General features: G+C 41.7%; 1 protein-coding gene across 1 annotated transcript in view; it reads left to right on the forward strand.

Annotated features, from left to right (window-relative positions):
* Window positions 1-2,280: 2,280 nt before the first annotated feature.
* Window positions 2,281-24,858, forward strand: part of hth (Meis homeobox homothorax) — a 369,578-nt gene continuing 347,000 nt past the window's right edge. Inside the window, exons 1-3 of the mRNA XM_018540853.1 lie at window positions 2,281-2,376; window positions 11,298-11,557; window positions 18,733-18,874. Coding sequence (XP_018396355.1) covers window positions 2,362-2,376; window positions 11,298-11,557; window positions 18,733-18,874 — 417 coding nt within the window. The 5' untranslated portion in view covers window positions 2,281-2,361. The remainder of the gene's footprint in view (window positions 2,377-11,297; window positions 11,558-18,732; window positions 18,875-24,858) is intronic.

Raw genomic sequence — 24,858 nt, forward strand, 5'->3', positions numbered from 1 at the left:
GTGTTTTTTTTTTTACAATAAGATTCGAAATCAAATACAGAATATTTTTTTGCCTGTTTCAATCATCAGAGAAGAGTCTCGAAGCAAGATAGGCAAATGCGAGCAGAGAATCGCTCTGGGTTGCGCGATCCCACGCATCTCGCTGTATTTCGCGAGAATGATTCGCTGCGTCTTGTTGTATCGTCCTAGCCATGACCTCTCTTGGTCGTCGTCGTCGTCGTCGTCGTCGGCGTCATCGGCGTCGGCGTCGTCGGCGTCGTCGCCCGTCGGCAGTCTCGTTGGTAGTGGTGGTGTAGCGATGGCGGAGGATCCGATGGTTCCGAGTCTCGCCGTGACGGCGCTGGGACCGCGCTTGCTCTCGCCCGGGTCTCGATAGGCGGGCACAGTGGACGCATTGGCCGCTCTCGGTGGGCGTGTCGGCGCGTCTCCCACTCCGACGCGTAGCACGGCGCTGATTGACAGTTGGCGAACGACTGCGGACGGCGCAGGATCTAAAACCGCGCTAGGCGCTGCTCTCCACGCTCGCTCGCTCCGCTCTTCTCTACCCGTGCGATCTCTACACCCGGTTGCTTTTTCGTGGGGGAAACCTGAAACACGCATATCCCCGTGGCTGTCTTCGACCGCGCGCCCGCCGCTACGTAGTGTAACACCCTACGAACCTCTACCACCGCCTTCTGTCCGCCGGAGTTACGAGTGCCACACGCAGTAGTAGTCACGGTCAGGGAGGAGGGTCGCCCGCCGTCTCGCGGACAGCTCTCGCTCGCGCGGTCTCCTCTCTCGACTCGCGTCGCGATCCTGCGGTTGTATCGCGTACCGCCCGTCGCGTCGCGTCGCCTCGCCTCGCCTCGTCTCGTCTCGTCTCGCGTCACGTCGCGTCACGTCGCGTCACGTCGCGACGTTGTCCGTCTAGCACTTACGTTCCGTAACGTCGGGTGCGCGCACGCGATTACTCCGAAAGTTACTCCGAGCCCGGTGTTTTAGAATCCGTGCGCAACGTGTGTAAAGGCGGCAACCTCGGAGTAAGAGAGTAACGTCGTTGATCGTCGTCGGTCGGAGAGCACGAGACAACGCAACGCGCCTTGTCGTGGCAACGCCGCCGTCACACCGTGTGCGTCACGCGCGTCGCGTCTTCGCTCGCTCCCGTAAACGCGCGCGACCAAACACCCGCCGCGAGGTGCGAGCGTACACGTCGGTGCATCATAGTGCTCGCGTCGTGGCGCCCGTCGTCGTCGTCGTCACCTTCGTCGTCGGGCGTCATTGTGGCTCTCACTTGGTGTCGTGAACTGGAGAATGTAACGTGTTCCGTCATAGTGACATCATCGGTGACATGATCGATTGTGTGGGAAACAGTGAATAGAAGAAGAAGAAGAAGCGGATGTGAACGCGAGAGGAGCAGGAAAGTGGACAGACAGAAAGAGCTATACTTTGCAACGTGCGGATATATAATCGCTTATACCTCGATGCGGCACGTTCGCCTCGCGATCACCTCGCGCGCGAACGCGCTCTAAGTGCGTCCTGTGTGTGCGTGCGCGTGTGTGTGTTTGTCAGCTGTCTGTCTGTCTGTCTGTCTGTGTGTGTCTCTCTCTCCACGATTTATTTCTCTCACAAAGATAATTCGCTCTTGTTGATATCGCGCGCTTGTCACGAAGGTCAGCCACGTGTCCGCAAGCAAGCAAGCAAGCGAACGCTCGTAACATGCGGAATTGACGAGAGAGCGAGTGGAGCTCCACAGCACCCGTGTGTGTATTTGTGTGTATGTGGACGTCCGAGGTGTGGTGTCACCGCAACGAGGATGAGGAAGCACGTGTACCGCCCGGCCCGAGCCGTCGTCGAAGCCGTCGGAAATGTTGTACCGCAAATGATACTCACCGCCGTCGCCGCCGCCGAACTGTGCTGACGTTCGTCCGCGACAGTTTGAATTCAGCGTCGGCTGTCGTTTCGTTCCGATCGCCGTGTGTGTATATGTGAGTCTTTGAAAATACAGAGGACGAGAGAAAACACAAAAGGAGAAGAGCCTTCAGTGAGAAGGATTCTTCAGAGAGAGAGAGAGAGAGAGAGAGGGGACGAAGGATTTCATCAATAACCGGAGCAAACCGGAGTGGCGACGCATCGGTCGGTCGCCGGCGGAGTCCGGAATTTGGAGCTCTGGTGATCCCTCGTTGTCCTTTTCCGTCGGACGACCTCTCGTTACCGTGAAAGCAAGCGTCACGCAGCGCGCGTCCGAGCATATTGAAGCTTAGCGCGCTATAACAGTGCCGGGAAAGTGTGTAGTGAAGTGTGTTGAGCTTGCTTACATTGTGGGAAAATACAGCCGCTACGGTGGCTCAGCACGCAGAGTTCCCCGGCGCGGCCAGGGCGTTCATGGCGCAGCCAAGGGTATGTGTTGTTTTTGCACTCGCGTCTTTTTCTCAGAGCTAGGATCAAGTGGTCGAATCTTCAATCTCACGTTGAAAGTGATCGATTGTCCCGATCGTCTTATTCGCAAAGGGTTGGCAAAAGTGAATCTCGGGATACTCTATCTACCGAGTCGTGTCGATAGGGAATTTGGCGCTTTGTAACGTTGCAGCGGCGCGCTGAAAGAGAAGAAAGAGAAACGACAGTCGCACAAAGGGGTGCTGCTCTCGGGCTTGCCGAGAGCGAGCTTCTTACTCACGCGCGAAATTGGAGCGATTCGCGCGCACCCGTGTCATCGGCATCGCGTAATCGAACCGATTCGCCGCGAAGGCTTGTTTCGTGTTTACACGTCGATTACACGCATCGCGTAATCGAACGACTTTGACCGCGCGATGCAATTACGTCCGATAATCACAGCACGATCCCAGGGAGTAAATTTCCTCTGGAAATCCGCCATCTGTATATTTACGCCGAGACCAGCACGTTGAGGAACTCGCCGCGAAGAATCGCCTCACTGCGATTTCAGGCACGCGTTATCATAGGCTGCTCTGCGAGTATTCACTTGGAGATATGGTTCGAAAATTCTCTTCGCGTTTCACACACACACGAGCATACCGCTTATACGGGGGGAGCTTCGCTTGAATTTTCATTCACTTAGATTGTGCGTGCGATGCGACAAATGCATATGACGTGTTACGAACGCTTAATTAAAACAAGCGGCAACTTGACGTTCCGTTGTTGTTCTCAATGATGAAAGGCATCGCTACGCTCCGAAACGCGTTTCCATTCACCGTGTCTCGTAAACATTTCTAACGTGTCAAAAGTTAGGCGCATTATTTCTTCATTATTCTCTACTAATGTGATATAAATAATTGCAACATTATTCCGCTAATAGATTATTGTCTACGATAATTCAATTAAGTATCATTGAAATCTCCTTTTCACGATTCAAGCGCCCGGAGTGACACGCGGACTTAATATGAATCATGTTTTAATAAATCTGTATAGTGCTCCATACAATAGCGTTGTGTACGATACGGCATAATGATGATGCAAGTTATTCATTTTCCTTCTATAAAATTTTCCAAATATTCTCTCTTCTACTTATCGAAATCTATTTTACCTCGTATATATTACTTTTAATTTTATACGATTAATATAATTACTAATATATATCTAGTACTTAATAACACACATCGCGGTAATGTGACGTTTATCTAAGTTTAGAATTAAAATTCCTCGCGTACAGAGACCGTAAAATTTAGATCCCTTTTCGAAGAATTAATCAGCTTTCACGTCACTAGCGGTTTCTTGTTCAACCAGCGGTCAAATGTGTGACGAATTGCGGGACAATAGCCTTGTTATAGCCTTTTACACTCGCTTGCAGCAAATCTGTCAAAAGTTTATACGTACGTACGTACGTACAACACGTTCAAGTTCAATGCGTGACTTATGCATTTAATGTATGTCCAATGCAAAAGAAAATAGCAGCGTATTTTCTCTGCGGATATCGTAACCTTGGATTGCAAGTAACTTTTTAAAATTATATACAAATACGTTATAAAATACAAAATATGGTTTTGGCCGTCGGATGTTGAACAAGTAGTTCCTCTTTCTCAGGCTGTTCGGATTATTCTTAAAAATATATTAAATAATTACCTAAAGAGATCAATTATTGTAATACTAACGCGCGAGAAAAATAAATATTATTTCTTGCTTTTGTTATATAGATATGACGTATCATGAGATATCTCGAAGAATTTTTTATCTTTCGTACCGAGCAAGTGTAGCAAATCATATTTTCAAAGTAGACTGCCGGCGCGCAGATCAAGATATATCCATGTACGAATGCGCAATATTAATATTCATCGCGTCTCTTTTGAAAAATGTTTTTACGAATTGACACATTGTGGATGAATGTCCGAAATGTACGATTTATCCTAAAAAAATGTGTGGTATCTACTTTTTTTTGAGTTGTTTCGCCGATGCGAGAGATCCTACTCGGCATATTCAAACACTTTTCTCGTTTTATGTAAATTCAAAATATTCGATTCGAGTATCAAACTCGTTTCGAGATTCAGAGTGAAGGAATTGACACTTTTCGATCATTCAGTGCGTACGTGTAGTGGTAAACAGGCCGTATTGCGATTCCGATAACTCGAAACCATGCAAAAGCAGTGCTTTTCGCACGCCGATAACTCGTATGTTTACATGCTTTACGCGTGCGGTATTGTGATGCGATTCTCGTATGCGACTTTTTTTCGCGACTTCAGTCTCTTCTGTTGTCCCCAACTTTTAATGAGATAACGACGAATTCTTTTCGCGTACACTTTCGCTTGCATATTGCTGATTCATTCCTGCTAATCGTATACATTATGTACTATATAAACAAGAATGAAAATCGTTAGTATAATTTCAGTATCGACGTTAGATACATTTTTCGCTTAATATATTAATACGCGACGTCAATTTCATGCCTCCAAGAATAAATATTGCGGTGATACATCCTCAAGGTGTTAACGTCTCGCTGCAAAGATACTTTTCGCAGTAAACCGGATATAATGAATATTGACAATTTCAGGCAAATAATATGTTTGCGTCTGAGTGGCCGTGTCTTAATCGCAGTCGGATCGTGCAGAACGATTGAACGCGCGCTTTTTACTGCTCAATTCCGCTGCTCGTCCCGTCGTCGGTCCTGGTTGCGCTTGCAAAATTGCCGAAACGTGCGTGCGTGCGTGCGTGCGTGCGTGTCTGTTTCTTCGATGGATCGCAAACTCTTTTGCGTGCAACACGGAGAATTCTTTAGATTGAAGAGAAAGCGACGTCTACGGCAAAGCTCGCGCGCGCGCGCGGTCCTTGACAGGTGAATTTTTGCAATGACTTAACGCTCCGTCGGAGGTTGCAACACATTTACGAAATACGATAAGTATTTTGCGCTAAATGCGCCAAGAAACAACTACATTTTTATCTGTTTACTACGAGATGACAGGTATCGTGATGAATTCAAATGGCCGCAGACGCGTACGAATAGCAGAGTCATTTTTATCAACTTTTAATTTTCTTATATATTATTAAAAATATCTATCGATATATTTACTTTTATATCATCATTTAAAACCTCAATATCTCTCGTATAGTCTCATTTCCATTTATTTTCGTGTGTCTCTAGATGTTTTCGCCGATTTGTCTATCCGATCCTTCGAAATCTCGCATTCTCGATCGTCACAGTTAGAGGGATAGCAATGAAATGCTCTGTACGCGGCATCTACGAGTTGAATGAAAGGTTCGCAATCGTTTCGCACGAGTGGTGAGGAAAGAGGAAATAATCTGTACAACGCGCGATATAGCGCGTTTAGGATTAAAAATTCCAACCACGAGAATGGCGGACGGTTCTGTTCGCTTCGACGAGGATCCGATTTTTCGTCGTCCGTCGGCGCTGTGTACCGCCGCCGAATGAGCCGTGATTATGTATTTATGGGCATCCATCAATCACTTTCGCTCTCCCGATTGCGGATATCGGCCTTTAGCCTACGGATTAAAGTCGTATCGATTTCTCGCCGTTCCCTATTGGTGGCCGTGCGCGCTGCGTCGCTACCGTTTTTTCCTTTTTTCGTCTGGACAGTCGTTAGGCATATTCATGCGCGAGATAAATGGGCCTAACTCTGCTCGTGCGATTTAGAGCTATACGCCGCTCGATACGAGCCTAATTCTGTTTTCCAAAAATATGTCCGTAGCCGCTGCGACCATTCAAATGCAACCACATAAACCTGTCAAACGTCTCTCGAGTAGTTTTACCAGTGTCTCAGAAATTATGTCTCTCGCGGCATGCCTGTGTGTGTGTGTGTGTGTGTGATATACTTTCGAAATACGATATTCTTACGAAAATTACAAGATGCAGACGTTTAAATTTTTTACTAACTTGCAATAGGAAAAAGTGTACCCAAAGTTTGTTCGTTTTAAAGGAGAGAGAACTCGCTGTACGTTACAAAGTAGACAATATAATTGTCATTATGAAGAAAACGTTTTGTCTTACTAGAATCAGCTAATAGCGTGACTATGTAAGGGTTAACTGCAAGTTTTGCACTACCACGATTTGTATCGTTGAATTTTCTATTCTAACGTAATGAGAGAAGAAAGAAAGAAGCGATACGCGAAAGATAGCAAGGCGTGAGCTTACGAGAATTCTATCTGATTTTATACCAACTGCTTGAGATAATTGAATTTCTAAGGAAACTAATTACCGTCACGTGTAATAATTATACTTCATGTATCGTATAATCGTATGCAGTAGGAGTAGAGAAAAGAAAATTTTAAATGTGAAATGGACGTTAAATGCTAAACGAAATCGCGAATTCGGAATAATAGAGAGAGAGAGAGAGAGAGAGAGAAAGCTTAGACTGGAATGGGAGAAACGTCTTCGATAAATAAAAGAGTATAAATAATATATTACAATGTTTTTGCGATTGCAAAAAAGTTTCTTTTTTTCTTGTTTTCTTATTTTCATTTAAAATACTGGCGACGTTTTTCTCTTTCTCTTTCTCTTCCTCTGCGATAGAAGCGTGCTCTTAAATAGTTTAGTATTGACACTCGATGCTTATCGGCAAAATTTTTTGTTATAAATTGTAAATCGTCGTAAATTTGGCGCGTTAAATAATAATCAATCTATCTCGATTATATTTGACGCCAGGCGGTCCTCCCCCTTGGTGAATGAGTTTTATTTTTATGCCGACACTAAATGTCAAATGAAAATTTCGATGCAAAAGTTTGTTTCGAAATAAAACATTATGGCTGACGTGAAGAGCTCGCGAACATACTTGCCGATTTCAAAGTGAGTTTGCTCCGCCGCGCGCCGCGTCAAACAGAGTATCGAGTGTAGTCTCGCCTTTTTCTCTGCGAAATCTTCATGTTACTAAAGAACTCTATTCTCTAGGATTAAAGAGCATTAAATATGAAAATAACATTCTCTCTCAATAATAAAAATAGCATTATGTGCGAAAATTTATTTGGCAAAAAGTTGCACACGTCGGACGTGATGTGGAGATACTAAAAAGGCGAATTTTTTATTTTCCCTCGAAAATCCTTCACGTAGCGGAAATTTTTCGCGTTGCATTGCTTTCACGAGAATTTAATAATTTATCAGTGGGGGATACTTGTTATATCTCTGATATTTTTTTCGTATACGATACATATTATTGATTTTGTGAATCGATGTCAACAGCTCCGATACAGCTGTGTAGTGCAACGAAGATCGAAACGAAATGTTAAGGAAAGAGAAGCGGAAACGGGAAAGAGAGAAACAAAAGGGCCAATGCTGTCAGCCGGTTGTTGGTGTTTATTTCGTCGGCTCGCAAAATTCGCCGACGGCGGCATCTTCATCACTCGGCAATTTTCTGAATTCTCCCAGTGTGATTCGCCGGCTCGCGATGTATTCTGCCAATTTATATTTTCACCCAGAAATAATCGCGTACACAACATACACGAGTATTGCAGAGCAGCAGCAGCAGGCAGGCGAATACGCCGCGTCTTGTCTCTCTTGCCTCCGCCTCCGCCATCTGCGTTTTTTTTCGCAATTTATACCGAGATGCTTAAGCGCTCGCCTTGACCTATCTACTTACAAATGGCGGTCGTTTGTCAGGCTTTGCTAAATTTCCCTTGGTTCTTCGGCGGCCTGCCGAGCCCGCCGCCGCGGTTACAGCTGCGCGAAACCGAAGCGACTCCGCGCGCGGTGCTGTTTACGCAAAAACGTCATTTCCATACATACGTCGGAATTCTCGCAATCTTGCATTAATCCCCATGACAGGACAAATTCGTATATTAACCCTAGGATGCATTATTCAATTTTTGCTCGAGACCAACATAATTCAGCACTTAAGCAGTCGTATGAATTTTCATACGTATACGACATTTGTTAGGTCGACTTTATTTCACAGCAGTAGTATATTGATAATGTGCTCGAAAGAATTAACTTGACTAAATTTGCTTAATAAGAGAAGAGTGAAATAATTTATTATACATCGAAAAGAGAGAGAGAGAGAAAGAGAGATTAACGGTTCACTAAAAATCCACTCGTCCCTTTCTCCTCACACACCATTTCCGGAAATATCTTCCATGTCAAGGCGGTCCATTGCTCGTCTGTACGTCTAGATGACAGCTCGACATCGTCGCGACGTCGCACTGTAACTTCTTCGTTTCGGTCACAAATTAACGCCGTCTGCAAATAGCGATTGTATTGTATATGGCGCGCACGAGCTCGACGTTCTCTCTCTCTCTCTCTCATCGGCTTTGTCGCGAATCTTCTCGACGACGTTGACGAGGATGACGACAACGACGACGACTACCATGACGACGAGCTTCGTCGTCGGTAGACGTTTGTCGCAAGTCGTCCATGATCGCGTCTCGAGACACAACTGTACCTCGCTTCTTCCTGCTACCCTTTAAGATATTCCGCTCACCCGTCGAGTGATATCTTCATACTGCCATGACGGTGAATTATTGTCCGCAGCCTTTTTCAGTCCTCCAGTTCAGAGAATTTCGCATTCTAGACGCGACATGTTCGCGCGCTACCAGACAAGAATCACTTTTATGTCGTTTTTCTCGGATAAGTGCAATTTTATCTGTATGAATAGAGAGACCGCGAAGTGGAAATTATATTCATGATAGCTGAGAAATAATTTTTCATTTGTGTTAATATTGTAAATAAATTATTTCTACAAAATATAACTATTCCCGAAATAACAGATATATGTAGTTTACTATTAATTCCAATAGTTGGAAAAGACAGATTTTTTTGTCAAAATATTTTTGCGATGTACGTGCATTGAAATGTTTTTAATATACATTAATTTAGAAATCAAGGTTTCACGCAGCTCTTTTTTATATTACAAGTTGAGAAGCCGTCGACAGAAAGTTGCATAGTAAATATACGAGAAACGCCTGAATGAGATATCGGCTATATTAATTCAGTACTTTGTTCGGTTCTTCGCGGCGGCGGTTCTTATCACCGCACTTTCGCGATACGGAAACGAGGACGAGTTGCGCGCGGCTGAAAAGGGCGAATTTTAACCAACGCGCAACGCGCCGTTCTCTGCGCATATTCTGCTCCAAAATGGATCGTTCGAGCAACACTTTAACGCGCGTATCGGATTAATTCAAGTGTAATAGCGAGCGATTCGATTCGCACCGCGTAATTTTCGCAATTCTATCGTAATCTTCAATTCAGTATTCAACGCAAGATAAATCAAATTAGACGAAAGGCGGAGAGAAGTTGGTAACAATTACAATGCTCTCTTCAGATTACGTCGGTATATTTTTCCTTCTGCTTAAATAGATACATGTCGGTTGTACCTTTCTCGTCGGTCTCGCGCAGGAGCGAATTGCGCCAGAGGTGAATTAAATTGAGCAGAACGCGGATTGCAGATCGTTTCCGATTTTTACAGTATCGCTTCTCGCGCAGTAACGGGCGCAATTGCATTCTTCCGGATTGCATCCAACACATATTCCCACTTGCTGCGATTGTTAATCGCAAATTCCCCCGGCCACTTCTTGTTTTCGCGACGAAATTACGCGGCATTCCGAGCCCAACGCTAGAATTAAGCAATTAGCGATAATAATCGGCTTGCTTTCGTTCCCGTGCAGACTGACGTGACAAGCCGCGCGCGGGCTTGGAGGCCGGGAAAATCATTGCTTCCGTTCTCGATCGCATGGCAGAGAGCCGCCGACCGACCGATCGCGATCAATTGAAACGAGTCTCCAGGTTTCCATCTATCAAGCCTCCCCTCCCCTCTCACTCTGTCTCTGTTCTATCGATATGCCACACGTTCGAATCTGTCCGACAATTAGCGCACTTTTGTTCGTCATCCATCAGCTTTGCGCGAAAACTTTATTGCTAGAAATCACCAGGTCTTGCCCTCTTTTTTGCGTTATTCCGCAAGGTCGGTGCGTAATTGAAATACGCGGTTATTTATTACCGGTCGTACGGTGGTACGTAATTAATTGTTTCTTCAGCGATGATTAAATCTTATCTTTTTCCTTCGCAGTGATAATGTAACGAAGAAAAAGTTGACAATCGTGATTCCACGAAAAAAATTCTAATAAGTGTTTGTGTCATTTTGAAAATAGAATATCAAGTTAAAAGCATTTTCTCTGCAATAAGGTAACCTTCCATTATCTCGTGAGTAGGATAGATTACATTTTGAAATATCTGGCAAATTAAAAGAGTTTTTAGCTAAAAGCAAGAATTAAAATTAATTACTCGCTTTCTAAGAGTTGAAATTCTAAATTTTTTAATAGGTTTAACCGAATTATTGTTTCATACTCTAATATGTGTATTTTATCATTTTCAACTAACGATAAGTTGAATTTTAACTGCTCGGTGCAGCAATGATGTGTACTTATGTACATAAACTACTCATTTCCTAAATTTAATTGCATTGCAATTGCGTAGATAATTATAGCTATAAAATGTATGACAGTTTACTGTTCTTAGAAGCGCCGGCTGATACTTGTCTCTTGCAAAGTTGAAGTCGTGAAGTTACGATTGTTACAAGATTAAAAAAAGCTTAAAAAAAGACGTGACATTCTAGTAGTAGTTTCCCGTGTCACCTTTTGAACGTTCTCTCCATCCACGTGTGCACTTGGTCGAGTCCTTGCGTCAATCGTTATAAACGCGCGATTCTAAATTTACGAGCCAACGCCAGAATAGAGGCAGTGCCTATATATTTAAGTAGGAAAGAAACTCGAAGATTACGATATTAATAAGAAGCACATTAATTTCAAACAATATTTTCAAGTTTGTCAATTAATAAGCATTTCGAGTAAGATCGACACTTTGAATGAAAAGCGAAAAGGCAAATGTATAAGCTCTTATTAACTTGTTTGTAATTTTGATAATTTTGTGATTGCAGTACGATGATGGCGGGCTGCACGGGGGTTACCTCGAGGGCGGTGGTGGCGGTGGAGGCGCAGGGCTATACGATCCACATGGTAGTGCCCGCGGTGTTCCCGGTCTCCATCATAGCCCACACTTGGGAGGTATGGGCCCAGCCCACCCTCAATACCCACCGCCTCCTCCTCAGCCTCCACAACACGTTCTCGCGGCGGCAGCTGCGGCCGCTGCCTCCGCGGTGCCCGATGTTCACAAACGTGACAAGGACGCCATATACGGGTAAGTGAGATTTTCTGCATTTATACCTATTTTTTATTATCGCGTCGAACGTCTCGATTAGTAAAACGAGTATTATATTGCATGGTGATAACGAACACATATCGTGTATAATACTTAAAAAGTTATCGCACACTTTAGCTTACCGTTTTACTCCTTTAATTAAACGATATAAATTTATATAGGTTTGAATACAAGTGCATGACAATACCTATCTAATAATAATTGTGGTAATCGCTGATGATTATGTATTAGGTTATAATCTGTCTCTACTGTCGTTACTTGTCAAATTTGCGTAAAAGTATGTATCGGTAAATATTCCATTTTCTAAAGCGGGATGCAGTGTTTTGACGAGAAACAGGTGCAAGAGTAATCGCGGGATAGACTTGAAATGCACATAAATTCGTCGTGGCCATTTGATTTTCTGATTGTGAGTCGGTCTGTACTCGACCTGCCTCACTCGACTCAACAGCTACTGTGCCCGTAACGGACAAGTCGTCGCTAGATCGCCATGATTTCTTCCCGCGCTTTCGAAAGGAAGGGCTGCGGCCTTCTTCTTTCTCTTTCCGGTTGTTGGTGATAGCGAGTGTTGCTGACCACGAACTACTATATTGATATCAATGCTGGAAAGTTAGCGTAGAATGTTTTGATATTGTAATTGTTGCTTTAGAAAGAGAAATATTTTCGCGTTTAGATCATCAAGTATTTTCGAAATCATATAATATTTAATGTATTTAAGAAAAACGCTAGACGTTTGCATTGAATTAAATATCGTATTGTAACGGATATAATAAATATATATAAGTTGAAAAGCAATTTAAAATGTTTATCATTTTCGAGAATTAATGACATCAATAATTTATGCGTTACTAAGAAAAATATAAGGATGCTATTGAATATTTCATGATACACTCTGTTATGTACCATATACTGAAGTTTTATTGTGAATAAGAAAATATCGATGAGCAGAAAGTCTCTGCAGTTGCTAAATTATCGAGATATCAAAAGACAATAGTATATATCGATAGTTTAGAACTGTCATTAGGATTCTCAATCACGCATAATATTGATGTTACGTTTCAAAGTAGCGTATTCAGTTTTCCGTATCACGCGCGATATCGTTTTTGTGATACATCGCAAAGTCGGACAGAATATCATTACCATATGGTTAACTCGAGAGATAACCACGTTTCAGCGCGAGTTGTCCCTGGCTTAACGATACTTTCCATTTTTTCGCGGTGACAATACTTGGCGTTATACGCAAATTTCTCGCTTCAGCTTGCTGGCAATATATATGTAAATTTAATAAGAAATTACCGCAAAATTGCACGTATATAAAAGAAAAAAAACTATTATCACATCGTAGTATATTTATTTCTTATTTGAACATTTTGTTTAAGATATACCTGCATATTTGTTTTCCTCTACATCGTTATAGCTGTATAGCAGCTCGTGCCACGCGCGTATACAAGCTGAAACACGTCAATTGGCCGTTTTACGGAGCGGCTCGGCGCGGCCGTGTTCCGCGTGATTTATAGCCGCGAGATGCCCCGATTTCTGATGTACGTCCTAGAACGGGAGCCTCATTATTCCGTGCACCCTGTAATTTGTCCATTCGTCGTGTGCCCCGGTCCGACCCAAGCGGGAGATTCCACAACTTTCTCGGAACTGCGCCGCCGCCGCGCTAGAACGAGCGCTTTCGGTGCGTGTACGCACGCCCTCCGAGAAGAGAAGGCCTCCCTATCATACAGCGATATTTTATATCTCGGTTATTTTCGAGATTAATTGAAAGGCGTCGAAGATAAATTTGCGGAAGCAATTTTCCAGCATTTATTCGCTTTATTTGAAAGATTGACGAAAAATAGAAACAATTAAAGAGTAGGTTTTATTTACGAAATTTGAATTTTTTCAAGTACATCTTTTCCTTTTTATTTGCAATGCAAATACTCGCGACCTTATCCTACGTGTTTCTCGCTGCGCAAAAAAATTGTATATTAAAAATATTCGCGTCTATAGCTACGACGATGTATTCCGGTTTATAGAATATGCTTTTGGCAAGATCGGATTGAGTCGTTCAATTGCAGAGTCCGTACCCATTTTTGTCCCATCCGAGTCGATTAATTCGTCTATTAAAGCGCGCGGGGCTTTCCACGTGCGAGGAGATTGATGCTGCTCATGCTCGAATGTAATGAGGTGCGGTAAAAAGAAAAAAAAGTCAGGGACATCTTAATGCATTTTATCGCACAGGATGATTTTTAAAACAAGTTGCATAAATGTATAAAGATGGATCTTACTTACGTACGCTTTATAATAAAATAAAAGAATACAGATGTATATATTGTACTTTTTTTTCACGTACGCGTACAAATGAAACTTTTAACAATGTAACATACGATTTATTTTAATACATTTTTTTTTTACTAAATTTTCAATAATAACATTTAAATAATAACACACATACTTGTCAGTATTTCCTTAATTTAGTAACTAAAAGGTATATTATACAGTGATACATTTAATACGGCATGGTCAAATAATGTTTAAAATAATATGGAGAAAGAATCTTGTATATAATAGTTTTTTTATCACGACATCGAAATTATCCTATTGAAGTTTTATGTAAGAACCGGATGTAACGTGAAGATGAAACTAACCAATCACTGGAATCTTGGCGGCTTATGCAAGGGGTCGTTTACGGATTAAACGTCTTGCGAGTCTTACGCAAATCCAAGCGACAATTTATCGTCCGACAAACGGAGAAGCACTATCGTTCAATTATCGATTGCTCGGTGAAATAGTAAGAACTATAGATATTGTTCTCACAATTGGTGATTTCATTGATATATATATAAACAATATAATTTTAATATCAATAACTTTTAATTATAGATGCGTCTAATTGTAAGTTCAATTTTAAAAACATCACGTGTTGTTTCTTTGTGCAACCTACTAATCTGTGAACTACTATTTCGTAAATAATAAACTCTCCAGACACGTATTAATGCGTATACTTTTAATCCTGGAAAAGGATCGATTCGAATTTGTAAAAGAGGAAAATAGTAATTTTTATACAAAAATTATATGGTTTGATTGTTATTACATACGGCTTTAAGATTCAATATTTAGAATTAAGTAATATACATTATAAATTGAAAAAATAAAATTTCGAAATATTTATTTTGTCTCTTGTATCATAAAATTTATTTGATTTTTTACTGAAAATTAATATGAAAATTAATACGACTTTCTGGAAAAAATTTTATTTGCATGAAAACAATATCTGACTCGATCAATAAACATTGCGAATCAATTTACATGTAATGCGGTTATTTTTGTGTAAATGATAGGGAATTGGAATAAAATTATATCACACTTACTTTAATTTCCACCAATAAAGATTAACTTTAATCTCGGTTTAACTTATTGTTTATCTTTTTCTAATTTTTATAACTAGAAAAAAACAAAGAGTAAATTGAACCGAGATTAAAGTTAATCTGGCATTGGTGGAAATGAGCGTTAATCATTTTTGGCTTTCTTTGGATATTTCATCTTTTCTTTCTTGTCGTTTCGAGATAATTCGATTATTATACGCGCACCAGTACTGTGACCGTGGTTTTTTCGCATTTGCGACAAAATGGAAAGACATTATCGAAATTACGCCGCTAACAAAATTAAGCCATGCACGCGAAAACGCGTCGCTGTCGTTTAGCAAATCGTAAACCGCGGCACAGCGTGACATTGACGATGTTTGTGCGCAACAATAAGAGACATAGAATGGGGGAGGCATAGAGAAAGAGACAGAGAGGGCGAGGAAAAAAGAGGGAAGAGGCGTCGATTTGAGGGGCGGAAACCGCAAAACCACAAACATCCCCCGTACGGCGTACAACGGCCCAATCATATCATTACGTTTTGCGGTTCCGTCATTCTGACACCTCGTTTCTGCCCGTCGTTTGTCATCGACGTTGCACTTTGTTGTTGCACCGCGCGCGACCGCGTTTTCAAGAAACGTGCACTTAAAGTACCGCGCGCCGCGTTCAATCGCGGCTCGTAACGCACTCAATGGTTTTCTTGACCGCGGATAAAGAGGGGAAACTGTGGCATCCGATTGGCCTCGCGCGAGGCCTGAGAAAAGACTAAGCGAGATCGCTGAGATCGCACACGTTGAGAATCACAAATCTTATTCGCCGGATTTGATGGTTACCATCGCTTTGGTCCGTGCGAGTTTTTAAACGTTTCCTAATCTACTCGAAAACGATCTCATGAATCGCGGCGTTTAGCCGCATCTTTCGATCTCATTAGAAGTATAAGAAGGAGACAGAAGATACGGCTTTCAATACGGCTGGGAGAGCGAGCGAAAAATCTAAATTAACAATTACCGTTGCGTTAAATCGATTATCCGGTAGTGGACGGACCCGTAGTGCTGGGGATAGAGTTCGAGAGGAGGAACCGCGCCGCGCGGCAAGTAGAGGCGATAGAGATATGGACAAGGAGAAAGTAAAAAGAAAAAAAGACTTGTAGGTAAGACCGTACCGTGTGGTGTTGGCGGGCGAAAGGGGTAAAGACGACGGGACTTTTTTTTCGCCTGGTCAGTTCGTTCAGAGTGTAGTGGTGGTCGGTCGGTCGGTCGGTTCGGTTAGGTTGGCGCGCAAGAGAGTACGTTGCTCGCGGCGGCCACGTCAATTTGTCGAAATTCGTTCCGAATCGTTTTATGTCCGCCACGCCGCGAGACGCGACCCGCTACCATGCGCACACAACGCCTCCACCTTGGCGGCTACCACGTTCGCGCCGCTCTCTCTCTCCTCTCGAGGGCCGAGACCCCTCTAGGGTTTCATCGCCGTCTTTGAAATTGTATAACCCCATAGGACGGGACGAGCCGCGAGCTAAAAATCCGTGTCAATGGTCACTTTTAACCGACGACGTCGTCATACATCTCGTATACATATAAAAGTGTAGTATAGCCTGTTTATATAGCGATGCTTAATGATTTATTTATTTGCAAAACGTTTTTAAGCTAAAGATTTTATATTTCGAATTTTGTTGCATTTATTGAGTTTGATTTTCTAGCCGCTAGGATATTTTAGATAGTTGTGCGTAATTTTTGAGGGATAGCACTGTATTCGGTAACAGTCATCTGAAAATGATCTGAAAAATCATACAAATTAAACGCGTTGTTTTGTCGAAATTTACTTTGTGCATTGTATTTAGATTATACTCTCTTATCACCTCTTGTCCACCTGTGTCCCTAATTTACATACGACTGATCGTTTGACAAATTCTAAAGCAAAATGTTAATGATACGAACGCAAATTAGAAGTTGATGTAAGCTTCGTTTAACTTCAAAATGACGTCAATTGCATTTGCATAACTACAATGGTAAATACGTCCGCCTTTTGCACTAAGGTTAAATTTCATATACAAGTGATTTAATAATGTAATGTAAACGAAAAATTCCTCTGTGAGCAAAGTAGTTATATATTATATCAACAAGTAAATAATTCGAGAGCTGTCAGAGAGCTTTAAACCTCGATGATGATATTAAGGCCCTGCCTGGTTGCAACGATGTTGCACAGGCACCGCTCTAATCTTATCTTATCCTTCTAATGCTGCAACCGTACTTTACATGTAACAACATGCGCTTATACGCACATAGGAATATTATCGAGTGGTATACGCGACGGTAGATCTTTCCTTCTCTCTTTCTTTCTCCATATCTCTTTATTTCTGGAATTACCTTAAGAATTCTCGATAAAGAATGTTTTTTCGGCAGCACTTTTTGCATTTTTTATTAGCTTTTAATTATAAATACAGCTATTTATTAATATAGCCATTTTATGTTTCGCTTTTTTCATTTGAAAAACAAGTTAATTGAATTTCATTTAAATGACTTGTATCGATTTATACCCCGTGGTAGCTGAACTTTGAGTGGTATCTTTAGATGCGTGTTTGGATTTAACGTGATCGATAAAAGCGTACCTTAAATCGAAATAAAAGTAAGCGAAAAGTAAGAACGGTTTGCGACTGTTTTCATTATTTAGCATGCGCTCTTTCCATTGAATTGGCGGTTTTCTACGAACGCACATGTGTTACTTTGCCCCGATAGTTATTGGCGAGAGAGTTGCCGTTCTTCGTTATTATCGACTGTTGTTTCTGGATATAATACCATGTCTATGCGTGTCCACGAATCACGAATAAATTGAGCTAAGAAGAAAGAAAAATAGTAAAAGTTGTGTGTGTATTCTGCTTTGATTACTGCTGATAGTGTCTTACAGAAAATAAAGTGTAAAATTATTCTGCGCGCGCTCGAGCGGAAAAATGTCGGTGTAATACACATAATACGAAGACTTAGTAATCAGAGTCTTATAAGTTTTTCCGCGTATATCGTCGTTTTCTTGCGGTTGTATGTGCGGTTGTTACGCGCGAACGAGTATGTATAGAGGCGTCGGAATAATTTTTTTCCGCGCGAACAGCAGTAAAGTAGTCCCCTGCTTTTCGGTTAAGCGCTTCACGCCAGATTTTGCTTCTTCTGCCACCGCACGGTTGTCCGAGTTAATTGCGTCCTCGTAGCGCTAACAGGCGGCCCACCCCGTCGGTCACGCGCGGATAAGAGAAAAACGCTATACGCGGATAAGAGAAAAACGTGCGGCCGGTCTACCGCCGCGCCGTGCGGACGAGACTTTGTGTCGATTCAGATCACTTTTTCGCACGCGGGCCACCACGCCTCGACGACGATTCGAGAAACGCTATTTCACTCGCGAAGAGAAGACCTCTTCGTCGTCGCAGTCTATCGTTTTAAGACTCTTGTCTCTCTCGTCACGAAGAAGCATTATTATACTGTATATTTCTTTATGCCTGTGGCACGCACGCGAGAGAGATCTCTACTAGTTATATCCATCTTAATTAATTACATTCGTGAACGCCAAGTTTGTTTCGTTCGCGAGGTTTTCGCGCGCGCCTCCTTTCGCAAGCGCCGACGCTCATTATGTAATATCGCGCGAGCATCGGATAATAATTTATCGTCTCTTCGCAGAAATGAATCGGGCCAGAAGCTCGAAAGATTGCGCCGTTAATTAGCATGCTTACCGAGACCGACGTTGCTTTGCGAAATACGCTCCGTTAGCGCGGCGTATACTCATCTTGCGTTATTCCCGTTATCTTTATTCTCTCACTTCTTCTTTCAGACACCCCCTGTTCCCGCTTCTCGCACTCATATTCGAAAAGTGCGAGTTGGCAACGTGTACACCGCGCGAGCCTGGTGTAGCCGGTGGTGACGTTTGTTCGTCAGAAAGCTTCAACGAGGACATTGCCGTTTTCTCAAAACAAGTAAGTTTATTTTATGTAGATATAGAGGAAAACTATATGCGTGCTGTTGTAACCAGATTTATGAGTTTTTTTATTAATAGAATTAGGTAATAGAAAATAGCTTTATCTTGGGAATGTGAAATTTACATGTTACAATTAATAAATGATCGTATGTAATTGGGGATGATATTTTCTACCTGCAGACTGACTCACTTGAGTGTGGGATTTAAAAATAAAAGGATTTTTTAAATATATAGAGTTATAACAGTTATAACTGTGAGCCATTTTTACGATTCTTTGGTATGTTTTAAAAGATCCTTGGACGCGCGAGAAATCTTGACGAAAATCTGACAATTTTGTTGGCGAACTGTCGCGCGCGATTCTTCCGTGAGAGAATGTCCTGAAGGGATTTTCGGGTCTTCGCATGAGTCACGAGGAGAAGCGCGTTTCGTCGTCTCGAAAGTACAGTAGATCCACGCACGAGACTCGCTAGCGTGTCTTAAGCCTCGAAGAAGAAGAAGAACCCTGCTGCTGCCTCCTCCTATTCGTGGGACTTATTTTTAGGATTACCGTTGAAAGACCTGGGGCCTGGGTATATATACGGGCCTCGTTCTAGCTATACGAAGCAGAAGACTTTTTTTTCCTTTTCTCTTACTCTCTTCCTATTTTTTCTTTCCCTCTAGCGGCTCACCTGAGGCAGGTCCCCCCAAGGACACGCGTAGGTAACTCGAGAGCCCATGGGGCCGCATGCCGTGAAACGATTTGGACCTTTTAAAACATACCATTTTGCCGTCTGCGTGCCAGATCGCGCGCACGTAGGTCTATTCGAAGGTCTCTTGGAAAGTATACCAGTCTCCAACGCGAGTTTCCGCGTGTTTTCTATAGATAATTTGCTCGCCGCAGACATTTGCATCGATAACGTGATATACATGGTCGCAACGACTAATGTCATTCGATGGTAGGAAAGTAAAAGAATGAATATTTCATGTCACTGAAATGTCACGTTTTCTTCCTGTTATTCGCGCACTTCCAAGCACTTCCAAGTGCTCTACTTCAAAGATATTGAACTAATTAATGTGACTTATGTAACTAAGCGTTTTGATATGAATGTAACTATACATATATGATGCGGACGCGTGTGATCTCTCTCTCTCTCTCTCTCTCTCTCTCGGTTTACACTGGAAATAATAAATTTTTTTTGTTACGAGAAACGTGATTAGAGTTGGAAATAAATCGAAAATGATATTTTGAATGTGAAGCGTAATGAAGAAGACTCCTTCACTTTTGCCTGCTTTTTTTACGTAATTTTCTAGAAGTATAGCATTCACGACAACATATTAAGTTGAGGCGACAGAACGCGGGCAATAAAAATGTTATCATGTTCGTTTGCTTATGGTGAAGCGATGCAAACGAATTCAGCACATTTAGATTGAAGGGTATCGCGGACCCATTACGCGTTGTACCGTTAGATAGCTGTAACCTCCAGTTATTTTCACGTGGCATTATGCGACTGAACCGATACCGTAGCATTTTATATTATGCATGATGCATCATTAATTTTCAAATTCTTAAGGTAATAGATAATATGTTTTAACAGTATGGTATACGATCACAAGAATTTTCGCGAATGACTTACGCTCACGCGATTTCGTTGACGCGTTATTATCGTTGGAAGGAAAAGAAATTCGTCGAGTCTTACATCTAAATATAGGGTGTCGGTAGTAATACGGTAGCAGTGGCTTTGAGCAACGCTATGCTGAGATAACGAGATAAGAGTTAAGCCTCGGCGCGAGGTAGGATAAAGTGGCGACCCGTATGTGTATACATTATTTTGTCTTGTTGATGCCGAAAAGCACCAGTAGACGATAAGAGAACGCTCCAAATTTCCGGCGTATCGAGATTTTCGAGATAATCGAACGCGTATCTTTTCCTTCAGCTCTTTTTCCTCGATAGAGAAAGCGGCGGAATATAGTCAAGTCGCGAATCTTGCGTTTCTATATTATTTATCTACGAACCAGCGTCGACGTTATTACACTGCACTGCTGTATACCAGGTCGAAGATACCCGGCGGCAACCGACATGATATTTGCATCTTAATAAGGCGCACCATAAGATGCATTTCAAAATGCGCGAAAAATAATGCTTATGACTACGGAACGTTTACTCCGCGACGACGATGCCGTGGTGCGTGTATATCGCACCTCAATATGACGCCGCTTTTTACTCAAATATTTTTCTTTTTCTCTCTTGGCGCGTCCAAGTTAGTTCCATGATTAAACTCGTACAGTATCAAAGTAGAAATTGACAGAGTCATCTTTTCCTTCTCTATGTACATATCTTGATTTTTTAATAACGATTCGGTAAATAAATAGTCAACGCGCGTGGAAAAGGAAATGGATACAATTGGATAAATGAAAGTGATGAAATTATGCAAGAGAAAAATTGTGTTCCGTTTTATTATAATTAAAATTGTATACGTATATTTAGAGTGTGTATAATATCGCGGTAAAAACAAAACATTTGTTTGAGAGATTTATAATTAGTTTATATTAATTGTTAACTGATACACTTCTGTTATCTCAATCAGATATATTCTTGCGCATTGTTTCAATATGAGTAATACATTAATTTTTAGCATTTATTAAGGTTTGAAATTCGCGAAAGACTATTTTTAATTTAACATTGTCATTTAACATTGGTTTACTATACTTAATCGTTTTGATAGCATAACATTCACTTTGCGTTAATTGAAAACTATTTAACTAAATTGAAATCAGCGTATCCCATTTTTCTTTCTATATTTATGTCTATTTTTTCTTTCACGCGAGAACGCATCTCCAATGTATCATACATCTCAAATCAACACTTTGTAAGCATCGATATTCGAGCGAGCGTTGCCTTTGAAGGCCGTCACTAGGCGCGTAGATCTCACGCACACACACAACACGCGACGCGATGCACGTCGGCAGATAAGCAGGTGACAATCCTCTTGCGGCGGTTTCTGAGGCGTGCCGTGTGAGCCATGCCCTCGTCGTCGTATCCCTCGATGTCCCCTTCTCACCCCGTGTATCAGTACCACCGCGGCGATAGGGCCGTACGACAAAAGGGCCGCATGCTGTGCGCGGGATTATTTCGCGTTTCGTTGCGTGCGTGCGCGCGTGCATGCGTGCACGCATGCGCTATGGCTGCCGTGGGGCACAGCGCATGCGCGATCTTCAGTTGGGGCCCGACCACAGCGGTCGTCGAGTCGTGAGAAGCACCGAAGTGTGGAGAGTCGAGCCGGTGATGGCAGTAGGGGAGCCGGAGAGGCGTCGAGAGGGGCATACGATGCAAGATGGGAGTGGGGAACTGCTCATTTTCTGCCATTGTAAATTGATCTATTCAATGGATCCACTATTATCCCCCCTCGGCCCCCCCTTGTGGTCCACACATCGTGTGCCCTATGGGGCCGCGATGTTCCAGTCTTCCGTGCCCTCTTATGCCCTTCTATATTCGCTCTCTCTCTCTCTCTCTCTCTCTCCGCTCCCTGCCCTCGGACTTTTCGTTCTCTTTCTCTACCTTGGTTCGCGCGCGCGCACTCGTTACCTTCGACGTCGCCGAAGCCTGGCTGCAACGTGCCATCGGGTGTACCCCCGCTGCGCTACGTTACGCTGTGCCTTTGTTGCACCTTTTTTTCACCCGTCAAAAGAGGCATCTCGTTTTTTTTTTCGCGATCATCGCCGGCGACCGCGTCGAAAAATTTACTTGCGCTTCGCCGCCTCACTCACGGTCGTGTATCCGACCTTTACGTGAATCTTGCCGGTTAAATGAACGTCGCGGTGTTCGCTCGACTATGAATAAAAGCCCTTGATCCATACTTATCTATTTATATACGTAAAGACTTGACTTTAAAAGAATTTTGTCGCATAAGGAAATTTATGATTAACCATGTTATCAGTCTATTATTTTTCTACTGGTTAACAGCAACACGAGAGGCAGTTAAGCATTATGTGTACATAAAAGAGAAAGCTATTTATTTATATTTCAAATAATTTTCCGACAATTTTTGACAATTTATCTATGTGTATCGCTACTATTAGCCATTGACAAATATTCTCCCTTCTATATATATAGTTGTATTTTGAACAAAAGTCGAAACTGCCAAAGCTGAATATGGAGACACGTATAGGTGTGCGTACACTCATCACGATTATCTTTCCGTGGACACAGACAAATATAAGGAAAGAAAGAGATGATCGAAAAGAAAGATTCTGTAGCGATTTTTATTGATATAATGAGGATGCATCTATATTTCTAGTAATATTAAGCTCTCATAAAATGCTATTCCCGCATCGATGATGAATGCATTCTCAACAAAGCTGTCAGTTTTCTTTCTTCTAGGATATTTATTGACTTCCTTCTGTTCAGTTCCATGATTCAAAGAGCTTGTGTGTTTGACAAAAATGCTACATATAGATAAACGCTGTAGTCGTTAAAATGTTTTTACATTGAGAAATCTTTATGCGAAAATCATTGATAATACGATATAATATGATCTAAAGAATTAACAAACCGTTACGAGAAATGCCGCGCCATCGAGATGCTTCAGTTTTAAGATTCGAGGTCAATTAACTAAACGAAACCCACGTAAAACTGACTAGTGTGAGTAGGTTATATTCGAACCGGTTTTCCATTATCTGATGCTATCGCGATGTCATCGGTGAATTAGACTATATTCACAGTGATCATCAAATTTTAATTAGAAATTAATCGAATGTTAAAATGTAACCAAATCGTTATGTTTAATAAAATTTTAAATTAAAGATATTTAAATTTAAATACTTGATACCTATTTAATAATGAAATTTATAGCAGATGAGAAAAGTCTCACGGTACTTTTGATACATTTTTTTTATACGTACAATATTAAAAATGCATACTTATCGTTGTATGTCTTGATTAATGTGATCTTTCGCACGTCGGTGCGAATATTTGTGAAACAAAACATGTTTCAGGACTATTGCAAGTTTAATAGTTCTCTACAACTATTTCGATTTGTGCATTTCCGACACGTTTCAGATTTTCTCGTTTTAATTGTTTCAACACCAGTCGTGTATACACGTTTAATTTTGTTGTTACGAGCCGCACGACTATCGCCAGCGGTCTTGCCGTGCTACAATTTCGCAATTATCGCGTTCTAGCGTAAATATCTCCCCGTTTTGACGTGTGTGTTACCACGCAATAGCGATCACGCGGTATCACGCGCTCTGCCGTGAGGTTCTCCTCCTCGCGAGTCGCTCGTGTCATGTCGTTTACAAAAACACGTGCCGTGCAGTCATTCGTATCACTTAGAATCATTCATTAACTCTCACTAATTTAAATGTCGAATTGTATGCAGTGCTTTGGGTAGTTCACAATCATGTTAATTACTTACACTGAAAGGAGTATTTTGAAAGCGGACTTAAAAATTGTGCGCGTATAGATTTAATGGAAACGATACTTCTCAAATTATATATATATATATATATATAACATTTTTTGTCACGCATATTTCTTCTTTTGAAAATGTTGAAAAGCTTGTAAAATATTCCCTGTCTGAATAGGATATTTGAGTAAAGGAAAATTTACGTCTGAAAATTTTCTTGTTTTTGTACGTTCCAAACCTTGAAATCGTTTGTGTTATTGTGTACAATTTCTTTTCTTTTCGGCTTTTGATGTTTGCCGGCTTCTGCAAATAATACAAAATTATTTTTTGTTACATTCTCTCGAATACTCGAACTGACGATAATATGCGTGAAAAAACTTTCGAAAATACTTATCTTAATAATTGCAAGAGATATAAGAGAAATCAACCACGCTAGTATTTAAGAAAGTCTTATATATATGTATAATTCTGTGTTGTCTGATCGCGCGGAAGAAATCTTATTTTTTTATTTTATTCTTTTAGAGAGTTTATGTTGAATTAGATCTCATTATTTGAGTAAATTAGAAAAAGTGTTCTTTATTTTGGCTTTAGAAAACTCGTA

The sequence above is a fragment of the Cyphomyrmex costatus genome, unplaced genomic scaffold (assembly GCF_001594065.2).
Source record: "Cyphomyrmex costatus isolate MS0001 unplaced genomic scaffold, Ccosl1.0 scaffold270, whole genome shotgun sequence".
Taxonomy (NCBI): Eukaryota; Metazoa; Arthropoda; class Insecta; order Hymenoptera; family Formicidae; genus Cyphomyrmex; species Cyphomyrmex costatus.